Source organism: Sinocyclocheilus anshuiensis, unplaced genomic scaffold, assembly GCF_001515605.1.
Source record: "Sinocyclocheilus anshuiensis isolate Anshui unplaced genomic scaffold, SAMN03320099.WGS_v1.1 scaffold55, whole genome shotgun sequence".
Lineage (NCBI taxonomy): Eukaryota > Metazoa > Chordata > Actinopteri > Cypriniformes > Cyprinidae > Sinocyclocheilus > Sinocyclocheilus anshuiensis.
Window position 1 is genome coordinate 2,331,232 of NW_015549647.1, and position 12,693 is coordinate 2,343,924.

The following is a 12,693-nucleotide window of genomic DNA, read 5'->3' on the forward strand; positions in this document are numbered from 1 at the left end:
TCAAATTTGTGACGTGTTTTCTAAAAGTTTAAACTGTTTTAACTTTGCATGGCTTTCTATACATCTCTTGTGTGCAGCAGTCATATTTGTCCATCTAAAAATGCGCTGAATATGCGTTCTGTGTGAATGGCTTGGTTTCGGTTTTAACCCATTCAAGATCTTCTCCTCATTGAGCTTTTATATTTATCTAATATTTTGAATGCATAACACAGCAGCGGCGCATCTCGTAGGCTAGACTAACAAAACATTAAAATGCAACAACGTCACTTACATCATCACCGCATCTCACGCGCCACTGATGACGCTCCCTGACGCACACCTAACATTCAAATGCAAATGTTTATTTTAAATTCGACTAATATTCGTTCTTTATTCACAATCTCCTCATCACAGGCAGGCACAGCACTCATTTCAGCATGTGTTTGTGTTTGTGTGTGCTGTCTGCGTCACTCATAGCACGTGCCTATATCGTGCACTATATCGAACATTTTTTCTATCGATATCGAAGAAGGTGTAGCGTCGATAAATATTGATACCGTTTTATCGCCCAGGCCTAATCTCAGTTTCCATAAAAATATTAAGCAACTGTTTTCAACATTTGTAATAATTAGAAATGTTTCTCAAGCACCAAATCAGCATATTACTATGATTTCCAAAGGATCGTGTGATTCTGGAGTAAAGGCTGCTAAAAATACAGATTGCCATCAAAAGATTAAATTACATTTTGAAATGTATTAAAATCGAAAACATTTATTTTAAATTATAATAATAATTCACAATATTACTATTTTTATTGTATTTTTGATTAAATAAAAACAGCCTTGGTGAGCATAAGAGAATTTAAAAACATTTAAAAAAATGCACTGTACATAAAGCTTATTTTATATATATCTACAGCCTGTCAGTTTAGTAATGGTTTACAATTATCTCTCTTCAGATAAACAGATAGAACTGGGAGTTAAAAATAAAGAAAGAACAGCAGCCAATGTCCACCACAACCCCCAGGCTTTATGGAAACCAGAGTAAGTATCATTTAGACATATTTTTCACTGTTTTGAGCTGTTTCTTAGTTTTCTCCAATTTTCTCTTCTCAAGGCTTTTGTCATTTGTCATATTTGTAATGGTTACATTTTCTGATGGGATGATTATAAAGTTGTAATGACTTTACATTTTTATGTGATTAAAGGAGAGATTGTAAATTTCTGTTCTTTTAAAAAGAGCAACACATGATCCTCAAAATTCCCACATCCCATGATGCACAGAATATGGACATAACTTCAGCCAAGCAACAAACACTCAGCGATTATGAATAATCATGCTTTTATGCAAACAATAAGAAGTGTTCATGAAACCTCCACAACATTTAGTGTAAAACAAGGTGATGTTTTTCTTCCCCATTTCTTCTCTATCAGTTTGTTGAAGGAAACAAACTGGTCACAAATTACTAACAGCAGCATCTTTCTTTGTTTACTTATTTACTATTCTGTGCATTGCTGCCAATGAGCAAATATTGAACTGCCTCTAAATCTTATTTTTTTTGAATGATAGCTGAAATTAATTTTATAAATATATCTTTACAAATAAATAATCAAAAAGCATTTATTTCTGACATTAATAGGCAAATGAAACTTACCTATTAAATGAAGTATCAAACAGAATATACTGTACAGTAACTCAAGTCTTGATACCAGAACCAGAGATATGTACTTCTGTTTTGTAACTGTAAACCATGTTCTGGGTGGTTGCTGATAATAAAATGATTTGTTCTTTAGACATTGTATAACAGTCTGTGTATTTATCTCTTTGAGCAGTGGTGCAATGCTGTACAAGGGAAGCCAGGACAAAGGCAGGGAGATGCGCAGATCACTGAAGCTAGTGCCGTCTTGCACCACCCACGGGCTAAGTGCAAGACCAGCTGAGATGGAGCATCCAATACGCACACACAAACCTTGCCTGACCGTAGAGGAGGTAGGGAAACTGAATTTTAATGTACTGGAAACTTGATACCCTTATGTGTGTGATGTTCTGACCATCTCTCTTTTGACTAGGCACTGAGAGAGAGCGATCGAGAGCATTACAGGAAGCTAGTAGAGATGGCATCAGAGAAATACTCAAAGAGCAAACCATTGCCGTTTGGACGGATGAAGCCTCCAATGTAAGTGCACGAGTCCTTAGAACACTTTTGAAATCACAGTAGCATGGCTGGAGGAAGTTAATGCTGTGTTCATTCATTTTTTTTAGCACAACTTTCTTGCTTGATGGACACAAGGCAAATGGGCACGCCTCCATCAGTCGCACTACTGACATAAGCAGACCTGCTCCAGTCAGAGGTGAGCTTAATTACACCCAGCTGCACCCACTGCTTTTGTTTTCCTTTAACTATCTGAAATTATTTTAAACCTTTGATGAATAGCTTCCATGATACCTTTTAACAGTCAAATCAAATTTTCTGTTTTTGCCTCTAGCCAATATGTCTGTGTGGCGGGATCCACTGACGCAGACTAAAGACAGGTAACACTTCAGCATGATTCATAAGCATTTCTTATTAATAAATGATTATCTGCATTTATTGATTTTTTAATATTTATTTATTTTTAAATCTACTATAGAACTATAGATGTTAATCGAAGCACACCAGCAAGTTATGTCAAGGAAGGAGCCTTGGATAATCAAACTGTAAGAAAAATCGTAAGTGCTTAATTGTCTTTTTCATGTCATGCAAGTGTTGATGTCTACAGATGAAAGAGTATTAAAATATTAAAGGGATAGTTCACCCAAAAATGAAAATTACTCTCATGATTTACTCACTTCCAAGTCATCCTAGGTGTATATGACATTCTTCTTTCAGACGAATCCAATCGGAGTTATATTAAAAAATATCCTGGCTCTTCCAAGCTTTATAATGGCAGTGGGTGTTTTTTTGTCAATAGTCCAAAAGAAGTCCAATAAAGCACATCCATCAGGGGGTACCCCTCCCTCCAGGGGGTAAATAAAGGCCTCCTGTAGCGAATCAATGCATTTTTGTAAGAAAAATATCTATATTCAAGGCTCTACGCTTATTTTTCTTTTTAGGAGCACTTGTGCTCCTAACTTAAAAAATGTAGGAGCACAGTCAAAAATTTAGGAGCACCTTCTAATCAATAATCAAAATTTGATCAAAAATTTGCCTTCCCATTACGAGGTGATATTTGACTCCTTAAAGTGATTTACAGTGGAATTTTGTTTTTACCTTTGTAATGGCATTTTTCTAACTTTATTAAAAGTATGTAATCTTTTGTCAAATTTAAAAAAAATTATATTTTATAAGCTTTTTAAAAATTCTTATTAAAACCACAGAATAAGAACAAGTAGAATAAGAAGAATAAGTTACTAATCAAATGAAATCAGTATTAAAATTAATTTGTACAGGGGTGGCACAGAAGAACACAAAAGTGGCATGTAGATGTATTTTCAGACATTTAATGAGGATCAGAGGTGGCATGAGTGCAATTAAATCCATAAATTCATGTTGATTAATGTTTTAAAAAATGTTGAATATAGAAAAATGAAACAAACTGCCAGCAGGTGGCGACAAGTTACTGATTTTATCGCTGAATCATTAATTCAGTTGATTAATTCGAATGGCTGATTCATTCAGGAATGAAGCAATGGACAGTATTTATGAATGGGTAATCATGAATCACTAACTCACAAGATTCGTTTTAAAACACAGTTCATTCATAAACGAAACACCGCTGTGTTTGAATGGAGATGCGCAGCGGCTGAGCTGTGACTTTGTTTCAAACTATTTTCGACGACGAAATAGAGCAAAATCAGACAATAGTGTCTGAAATGGTCGCACTGTAGAGCCCTGATATTTAAAACTTTATAAACCGTAATCTCTAGCTTCCGCTGATGGTTGTACGCACGTTCATCGGTGAGAATATGCTAGTCCCGCGAGAACCGACGTTTGTTTACAGGAGCAAAGGAAGCAAAGTTTCCTTACTTTAGCAAAGGAAAACCAGTCTCCTCTTGGCTTCTATCGAAATCCTCCACCATTTTTCTTTACAAATCTTCGTTTTGTACTTCTAATTTGTGACCAGTATTTTGTTTTGCTCTCTCCGCTGCGCTTCCGCATTTGTCACTTCTCACCGGACCTTACGCTATGTCCTACGTCATCCGCCGGAGTGAACGCGTGTACGACAGTTAGCGGAAGCTAGAGATTACGGTTTATAAAGTTTTAAATATGGATATTTTTCTTACAAAAACGCATTGATTCTCTACTGGAGGCCTTTATTCACCCCCCCGGAGCCGTGTGAGGCACTTTTTATTATGGATGGATGCGCTTTATTGGACTTCTTTTGGGCTATTGACAAAAAGCACCCACTCACTGCCATTATAAAGCTTGGAAGAGCCAGGATATTTCTTAAAATAACTCCGATTGGATTCGTCTGAAAGAAGAAAGTCATATACACCCAGGATGGCTTGAGGGTGAGTAAATTATGGGGTAATTTTCATTATTGGTTGAACTATTCCTTTAATCTGGATATTTATTAAGTTTTGTTTTTTAAAATCCAAGATTGAAATGTAAAAAAAAAAAAAACATGCTTTATGTAATTTATTTTTTAAATGATTATTATTATGTTTTGTAAGTTCTGTTCTCTTTTCTTTTCTTCCTCGCACTCTGTCCAGCCTTTAGATGTGGATCTGTCAGCTGAGGTTGAAGCAAGGTTGAATCTTAAGGAGAAAGACACAGCTGCAGGATGCTCGCTACCATCCAGATCTGAATTGATTACAGATACAGTGAGGTGCAGTGAGGAAAAGTTTCCCAGACTGACCAAGGTCAGTGTCTCAAAAAAAAAAAAGAATCCAGTCCTTAACTGATATTATACCACACTCTGTCTGGTTGTTACATGCACAGGAATATTTCTGTATTAATTTGGAATATTCTGATTATAAATGTCACAAACACATTAACCTCATTGCAACATTCTGTTTCCTAAATTGAACATCTCCAATAAGAGAAGGTGGGGAGGAAGTACATGTCTTGTTTGCTTGGATATTAGTGAATACCATGTAAACAGGGATATTCCAATATCTGTGGAGTGTGTAAACCTCTTTTTTGGAATAAAGTCTTGATCAGAGTATGATCAAGGATGTGTATGTAAACCTGCCTATTTATTTCCACTTACAGTTCACTGTCACATTGGTTCCTTTCCTTGTGGTTTGAGTAACAGTGTTGTCTTTGTATCATGTAACAGGAGATGCAGCAGGAAGTGAGTGCTGCTCTTGCTCAAACTGATCCAAACCTGGTTCTGTGCAGTGCTTTCAAACTGCGTATCACACAGAGGGATCTGGCAACCCTGCAAGAGGGCAGCTGGCTCAACGATGAGGTAGCATCATTTTAAAAGGCTTCTTAGGAATGCGCAATATATTGGTACCATATTGGATAACTTTTTTTATTTTTTCTTCTCAGTATTGGCTGATATTGGGTATTTAGTTGTGTATTCACTTTTCTGCGTTTTTTTTTTTTTTAACAATACTTTTGCCATCTAATGCTCACTTAAAGTAATAATTTGATTATATCTATGGTAAATGTGATTTTAGCGAATTTCAACGTATATATCATTCTTTTATAGTCGCATTTTGCAACCGTTTTTCCTGCAGGTGCGACCAATTTTATTTTTTTAGGGTCGCATTGGTGCGACTGCAAAATTTTAATATAATTATATTTAAAATTAGGCTAATGCACAAGCGATTTCATTAACGGCGCATCCAGTCAGTCGTTATTCTATCATCCTCTCAGGTATACCCGCTCACTCAGTCTGGTTTATAGGCTACTTGCCATGTCAGCACGAGCACGAAGGTCATTGGCGCAGCTCAAAATCGCGGGCCCCCCCCAATATTGGAAATATTTCTGTTTTAAACCATGAAGGCTGATATTAAGCAACGTGCAAATTTTGCGCAAGAGTTATGCCGGTGAACGTTTTAACCTTAGCCAATTATACAAAGTGAAAGTAAAAAATGTACAAACTGACAGCGCTTTCAACATCTGCTGAACACGCTGCATTAACGGCGCATATTCTCTCAGAGACGACAAGAGACAAATCTACTTCAACATATGCTGATAACGGCATATAACTGTCTTGAATTATTCCTTAATATTTCTCTTGTGGGCCGTACATAGTGGGAAAAAAAATGAGAAATGTATTTTGCGTTAAACTGTTTGTTTTTGAAAGTCGGTGCTTGAAATAAAGGTGCTCTTAATTTTCATTGATGACTGCAGTGTTAATATAATTTTAATTACAGGCCTATAATTCTTTGTATAAATGAATAGACCTGTTTTAAAATACTTTTTTAAAAACATTTTCAATGAGGAGTAAACTAATAGCCTAATCTTTTATTATCCACACAATGCGTCAGTTATGCGTTGATGTGCTATGAAATTATTGCGGGGGAAATTAATTGTAATTAAATAATAAAAGTAACCTAATAACAATAACAGGCCTAATAATATTAAGAATGTAACAGGCCTACATTAATTGGAAATGCCAAATCCTCTTAATATTGCCAATATCTGATGCTTTTGACAATATCACCCCCCGCAGTGCGTGCCCATCCGCTACGCCACTGGCGAAGGTGCGCGCAGCAAAAATGAAGCGAATATTGAGGAAACGATGGATGGTTTTCAAGCTTAAGTAAAGTAAAAGACTGCTTCTTAAACCAGAGAAGGTGAACATGTTTGTATTCTTGTGGGGAAAAAAAACATGCATCACTGTCACCGACAGCAAGTTTAGTTTTACTTTTCTTTTTGTTTTCATTTTGAAAAGCTTGTTATCTTTGCTGTTTACCTCATGTTACGCCAGTGGTCACCGACCTTTTTAGGCCCAAGATCCCTGACCTCGGCCTTTATGAAAGACAAGATCTACCTATTGAAGAATTGATAGAAAAAGACATCCCAGATTGTACTTCAAATTTGAGGCCTTTTACTTAGTATTTTAATTAGTGATGCACCGATCATAGCTGATTCAGAATTCAGATTTTCTTTTCTTTCTTTCTTTTTTTTTTTTTAACTAGCAAATTGGATTCTACGGAGCCCGGGAAGTCACCTGTAGGAGAAAAAAAAACAATCCGTGGCGACGGTTTTGCAATCCGTCCCCTCAGTTTATAAACCGTACTCACGAATTCTTAAACTGTTCCCTCGGTTTAACAAATCGTGCCCACGGATTAATAAACCGTACTCACGAATTTCCAATCCGTGCGCTCAGATTTTGTAAACCGTACCTTCGGTTTTTGAATCCGTACCCACAAATTCATAATCCGTGCCCACGCTTTCGCAATCCGTTCCCTCGGGTTTGTAAACTGTACTCACGGATTCATGCAGCAAGCTCTTAGGTAGCCTACGTGTTAACGAATCATATTGTATATTGTTTTATTGCATATTATTATGTGGAATAGGCCTACTTATTTACAAGTTTCATGTTTGTGTTTATCCCGTTTTTTCCCCCGTTGCATCTGAAAATTACTTTCAGAAACATTTTATTTTTCAAAGCAGCCCCTCCCCCCAAAAAGTGCGGCCCCCCAATAAATTGTGCCTGCCCTCTCACTTTGTGCGCTCTGGCACCGACCCTGTTGGGGTCGCTTCAACCCGCGGACATGAACAACAACCCGCGGCAACAGTGTTAATTAGCCCAATTCCGCGGGAAAACCGCCGACTTGGCAACACTGCTTATGAACCGACCGCACTATAGTGTTTCCTTGGTTACCGCTGTAAACAAAGCAGAGCTGCGCTTTATACGGAGAAGAAAATGCCATTGCTATCGAAACTTTTCTCAAGACAGTACCCTTCAGTGATACATTAATATAACCCCATAAATGTAATGCATTTTTGTACTTATTTTACTGTTATTTTCGGGATCTACTGGGACAGTAATAAAGATCGCGATCGACGGGTTGGCGACCACTGTTACGCTATGGAGGCTGTCTTTTATTTATTTATTTTTTATTTGATTCCTCAGTGTTTGTTAAATGTTCTGTTATTTATTAGTCGTATATAATACAGCATGTGATGCATGCCATGCCTCATCTTATTTGTTTTTGTTAAGAAAAGTTTTGTAAGATAGTTTGTCATTGTATTTTACTGTTTTATTGTTGTTGTGCTTTTTAATTAAGAATAACAATTAATCCTTCTTTTGTTTTAGTTTTAAAAAGTAAAAGGTGTGTAGATGTATGTAAGCAAAACAGACAATTATCTTTTCTTGTAAAACGTGACAAGATCGCAAATTCGAAAGTGAACACACTCGAAGCCCGGCTTATAACAAAGCAAAAGAGGAACTCTCATTTCATCAATTTCAAATCACAAATAATACTACTGATGAAAAAGGATGGGTTGAATGTTAACCACTTTCGTTTCCATATAACTATAAACTATGATAAAAGTTCATCAGCATGCATTGATTAATCCCATGTTGTAGCGCAAAAATAAATGAATAAATAAAAATAAATATTGCGACCAAATCATGTGCTCGTGCAACCAACTGAGAAAGTTAGTCGCAAAAGAGTGACCAGTGGGAAGAATGAGTCTGGAGCCCTGACAGTGTGCATTATAATGTCTAAATATATTTATAATGTGTGGTCATTATTTTTTATTTGTTTATTAAAAATATTTTTAGCATTAATTTATTTATTTAGGCAAAAAAAGTAAGATTTTTAATCAACCATTTATCAGTTATTGGCCATAACATAGAATTATTCTTGTTTCCTTTATTTTTGTCTTTCAAAGTCTTAAATCAGATGTCATGTCAGGTGTGACTTCTCTAATCTAATAATTAGCATTTTCCTCCATTTTTTTTTTTCTTTTTCTTTCAGACAAAAAATATGCATGAGTATTCACATTACCTTTGATTATGTAACCGTCGCTTTCAGGTGATCAACTTCTACATGAATCTAGTGATGTCCCGCAGTGAGCAGGAAGTAGGGGGCAGGAAGGTCTACTGTTTCAGTACCTTCCTTTTTCCCAAGTTGCATATTGGTGGACATGCTGCAGTACGGCGGTGGACTAAGGCTGTAGACCTCTTCCTGTATGACATCATTCTGGTCCCCCTTCACCTGGGCGTTCACTGGTCCCTTGCTGTGAGTAATTAACTCCATGTATTATGAGTTCAAACATTAGAAACCCTTAACTTTAACAGTCTGTTGCAGCACAATGAAAAAGACAAACAAGCATTTATAGTTTGGTTTCTGATCAATAGCTATTGGATTGTTTATTGGCTTTCATTAGCATATTAAAAACAAGTTTATTTTATAATTAATTTGTATATGTGTTATGAGGTTTGGATTTTTGTGTAATGTTTCTTCTTTTTACCATGGTAGGTTGTTGACTTCAAATCAAAGTCTGTACGGTCATACGACTCTTTGGGTCAACGGCATGATGACATCTGCAACATGATTTTGTAAGTGATAATGTGTTACATACATAAATATGTATAGTAATGTGATCATACTGAATGTACTGTACTGTGTAGCTAAAATGAAGGTTGTGTAATTTTGCTTTTTGTGCTGAATGTATGTGTATGCGTGTTAAAGTTTCTGCTCATAGTTTGTTTTTCAGTGTGTACTCTACTTGTTTATATTATTAATCTAATGACTCCATCTGTCTATTAGGCTTTATCTGAAAGAGGAGTTCAAGGTGAAGAAGGGCAAAGATTTGGACATGTCGAAGTGGACCTTGAGCAGTCTACGGCTTTCTGTAAGCACTTGTATAATTATAAAAAAATCTTACAAGAACAGTATAGGTCTGTCAACAGGACTGAGAAATTCAATTCAATGTTTTCAGTATTACCAAAATTCAAAATGTATTTTAATATTTCAGGGTAAAAGCTACAAGACCTCAGTGGTCACCAGGTTTTTTTTTAATCTACGTTGTCTCATAAATCCACAAGAGGGCGCAACAAATAAGTATAAATGAAACTGCACTGTTTGCAAGTAACAAGTACGAGTCTGCATTCGGTTTTAGATGTGTATTTTATATTTTTATTTATTTGTTTTCTCTTTCTACTTTAATTTTAGTTTTAGTAATTTTGTTGTTTTTGTCTTACTTTTTTTAAATGTCTATATAGTTTAATTCTTTTATATTGATTTGCTTTAGTTTATTTCGTTTTAGCTATTTTCTTCAAGGCAAACTAAATAAACTTTTTTTATATGTATTTTCTATTTCAGTTAATGTTCATTTTATTTCAAGTAACAGAGCATTTTGTGTGTGCTTTTAGTTTTAGTTAAATATAATGACCCTGGTGCCAAGCACTTTTCTGTATTTAATTGCATTTTTAAAATGAAATTCAACCAATATTCCAAGTTCAAATTTTTAATTTTACTGCTGTAAAAGAGTTTCATTCTGTCTTCACACTGTAAGAGCTCAGCTCAGTTCTAATGATTATTTGTAGGAGATCCCTCAGCAGAAGAATGGTAGTGATTGTGGTGTGTTCGTATGCAAATATGCTGATTATATCTCCCGAGGACGCAACCTCACATTCAGACAGGTACATTGTGTATACACACACACACTAATACAGGCAGAATAATACATGTCTCAATAATGCATAATGACCTATCTCTTTCTCTAGAGTCATATGCCGTATTTCAGGAAAGCTATGATCTGGGAGATCCTCAACCAAAAGCTGCTGCAGTAGGACCATTGGGAATGTCGTACAGACTGAGTCAGATTGACCAAAGCACAGGACCACCATACGTCTGTCCCTTCTGCTCTTTTCTAGAGACATTTGGCTTTATATTGGCCTGTTGCAAAATTCCACCCAACAGACAGTGGATTGCTGGTTCCAGGCTGGGTTTGTTTGCACAAATAACCAATCCTTACTCTATGAATCCAAACACTAAAAGCTCAAATATGAGCAGAACACTGGACTGGGGTGTGAATAGATTTGAGCAGGTGGAAGCCTCATTAGCATTTGTTGTGAGGCTGGAATCGTTCTCATTCCAAGAATGTAGTCTTATTGCCCCCTACTGGTTATAATGTGAGCCTTTCCCAACTCACAGAAGTAGCAGTTGATGTTCCCATGTTTAGTTACTATGGGGGACTAAAGTTACAAAATTGACCTTATTTTCAGTAAGAGTGGGGGATGTTTTGGCAGTTACGTATCTCTTTTTACATCATATTTGCATTAATAAGGAGTAATAAACATATTTATTTTGTTTGAATGAGATGCAGTGATGTCGGCTTAGTATGTCAAGACTTGTGTGTTTTAAAACCTACAATGTTACCCATTAGTCTCAGAGCATCAATAGCGAGGTTTGATGTGCATGGCAATGATGGTACTTGCACTGAAATCAACAGTATTCAGTGGATCTCGTTTCTTCTGTGTCTCTAAACAGTCCTGGCCTCCAAGTGCCTTGTTCCGAGAGCATCTCATATTTTAAAGCCATTAAAATATGTTGAATATTATGGCTTCACACCTGTTTCTGGAGCATCTGACATGCTGGTTTTATAGTTGTCTGTGTGTAGGAAAGCAAAAGAGCTTAAAGTAAAACCAGAGTTGGGTGACGGGGAGGGGAATGCATTGGTCTTGTTTTTTTTTTTTTTAGGTTCTAAATGCTATATTCATAATCCCAATGGCTGTATTAGACATTCATACTGAACTGGAGATGTGGAACAGTGAAGTTGTGCCAAACGGACATTTCAGTGGCTAATTTCGGCAATATTCCTCTCTCATCCAGAAATGCAGGATCAAGAAGTGCTTTAATTCTGACTTGAAGTAAAAAAGAAGAAAAAAGGTCTATATTTATTTGTTCCTATGTGGCTCTTCTGATTGAGTTCGAGCTTGAGTGCATATCCTGGAGTGGATTTTGTTTGTGAGAATGGAGTGTGTTGGGATTGACAGTGGGTGAGTTCTGATGCGAGCTTTAATACAGAAAATTAAAAGGCCCACTGCATACGAGCCGTTTTTGTCATTAATGCAGAATGTTGGTCATTATTTTTATAAGTAATAAAGATGTGAATAGAATAAGAAACATGTCTTCTGTCTTCCAGTGAGAAAATCAGTCACCCACTAATACAGTAACTAAGATCAAATTCTTGTGACAAGAAGTTGTGAAACATCTTTTTAATTGGTAATTAAAGTACCATATGCAGCAAATAAAAAAATAAATTGCCAATTTGGTTATTTATATATATATATATATATATAATATTTCACAATATTACTGTTTTTACTGATCAAATAAATGCAGATAAGCATAAGTGACAAAAACATTTTTTAAAAATCATACTGGCCCCAAATTTTTAATACTTACTGTAATATTCAAGACTTTAAAATTATTTTTAAATTTATCAACATGGTTAACAAACATAAGTATTAAATAACAAATATTTAAGTCAGTACATGAATTTGTGGAGGCAAATCTTTTAATTTTTGTTCTTGACATTCAAATATTTGTCATTCAAGCTCTTGACATTCCATGCTACACAATCAACAGTTTAAGATACATTTTTCCATTCATTACACTATTCTGAACGCACTGGGGCCAACAGGTGTCAAATAAGCACACAAATGTAACCTTGCACTGTCCTGGCCTTCGGTTCACACATTCTCTGGAAACATTTCCATGGTGTACTGTTCACAGGAGACATCTGTCAGCAAAGCACTTCCTGCTCTGCCATCATGTGATCTACAGGCTAATTTATTGATAGGCCTGAATTAT

The 12,693-nt window shown here is 35.9% G+C and overlaps 1 protein-coding gene across 2 annotated transcripts in view; it reads left to right on the forward strand.

Moving 5' to 3' along the window:
• Positions 1 to 12,098, forward strand: part of LOC107660060 (sentrin-specific protease 2-like) — a 16,323-nt gene extending 4,225 nt beyond the window's left edge. Inside the window, exons 5-17 of one of the 2 annotated variants that reach the window (XM_016449242.1) lie at positions 938 to 1,022; positions 1,812 to 1,968; positions 2,049 to 2,155; positions 2,242 to 2,330; positions 2,466 to 2,511; positions 2,610 to 2,688; positions 4,672 to 4,821; positions 5,241 to 5,372; positions 8,905 to 9,111; positions 9,352 to 9,431; positions 9,643 to 9,727; positions 10,422 to 10,517; positions 10,602 to 12,098. In XM_016449242.1, coding sequence (XP_016304728.1) covers positions 938 to 1,022; positions 1,812 to 1,968; positions 2,049 to 2,155; positions 2,242 to 2,330; positions 2,466 to 2,511; positions 2,610 to 2,688; positions 4,672 to 4,821; positions 5,241 to 5,372; positions 8,905 to 9,111; positions 9,352 to 9,431; positions 9,643 to 9,727; positions 10,422 to 10,517; positions 10,602 to 10,667 — 1,379 coding nt within the window. In that variant the 3' untranslated portion in view covers positions 10,668 to 12,098. The remainder of the gene's footprint in view (positions 1 to 937; positions 1,023 to 1,811; positions 1,969 to 2,048; positions 2,156 to 2,241; positions 2,331 to 2,465; positions 2,512 to 2,609; positions 2,689 to 4,671; positions 4,822 to 5,240; positions 5,373 to 8,904; positions 9,112 to 9,351; positions 9,432 to 9,642; positions 9,728 to 10,421; positions 10,518 to 10,601) is intronic. The other variant, XM_016449243.1, reaches the window with a different exon arrangement.
• The last annotated feature ends 595 nt before the right edge of the window (positions 12,099 to 12,693 follow it).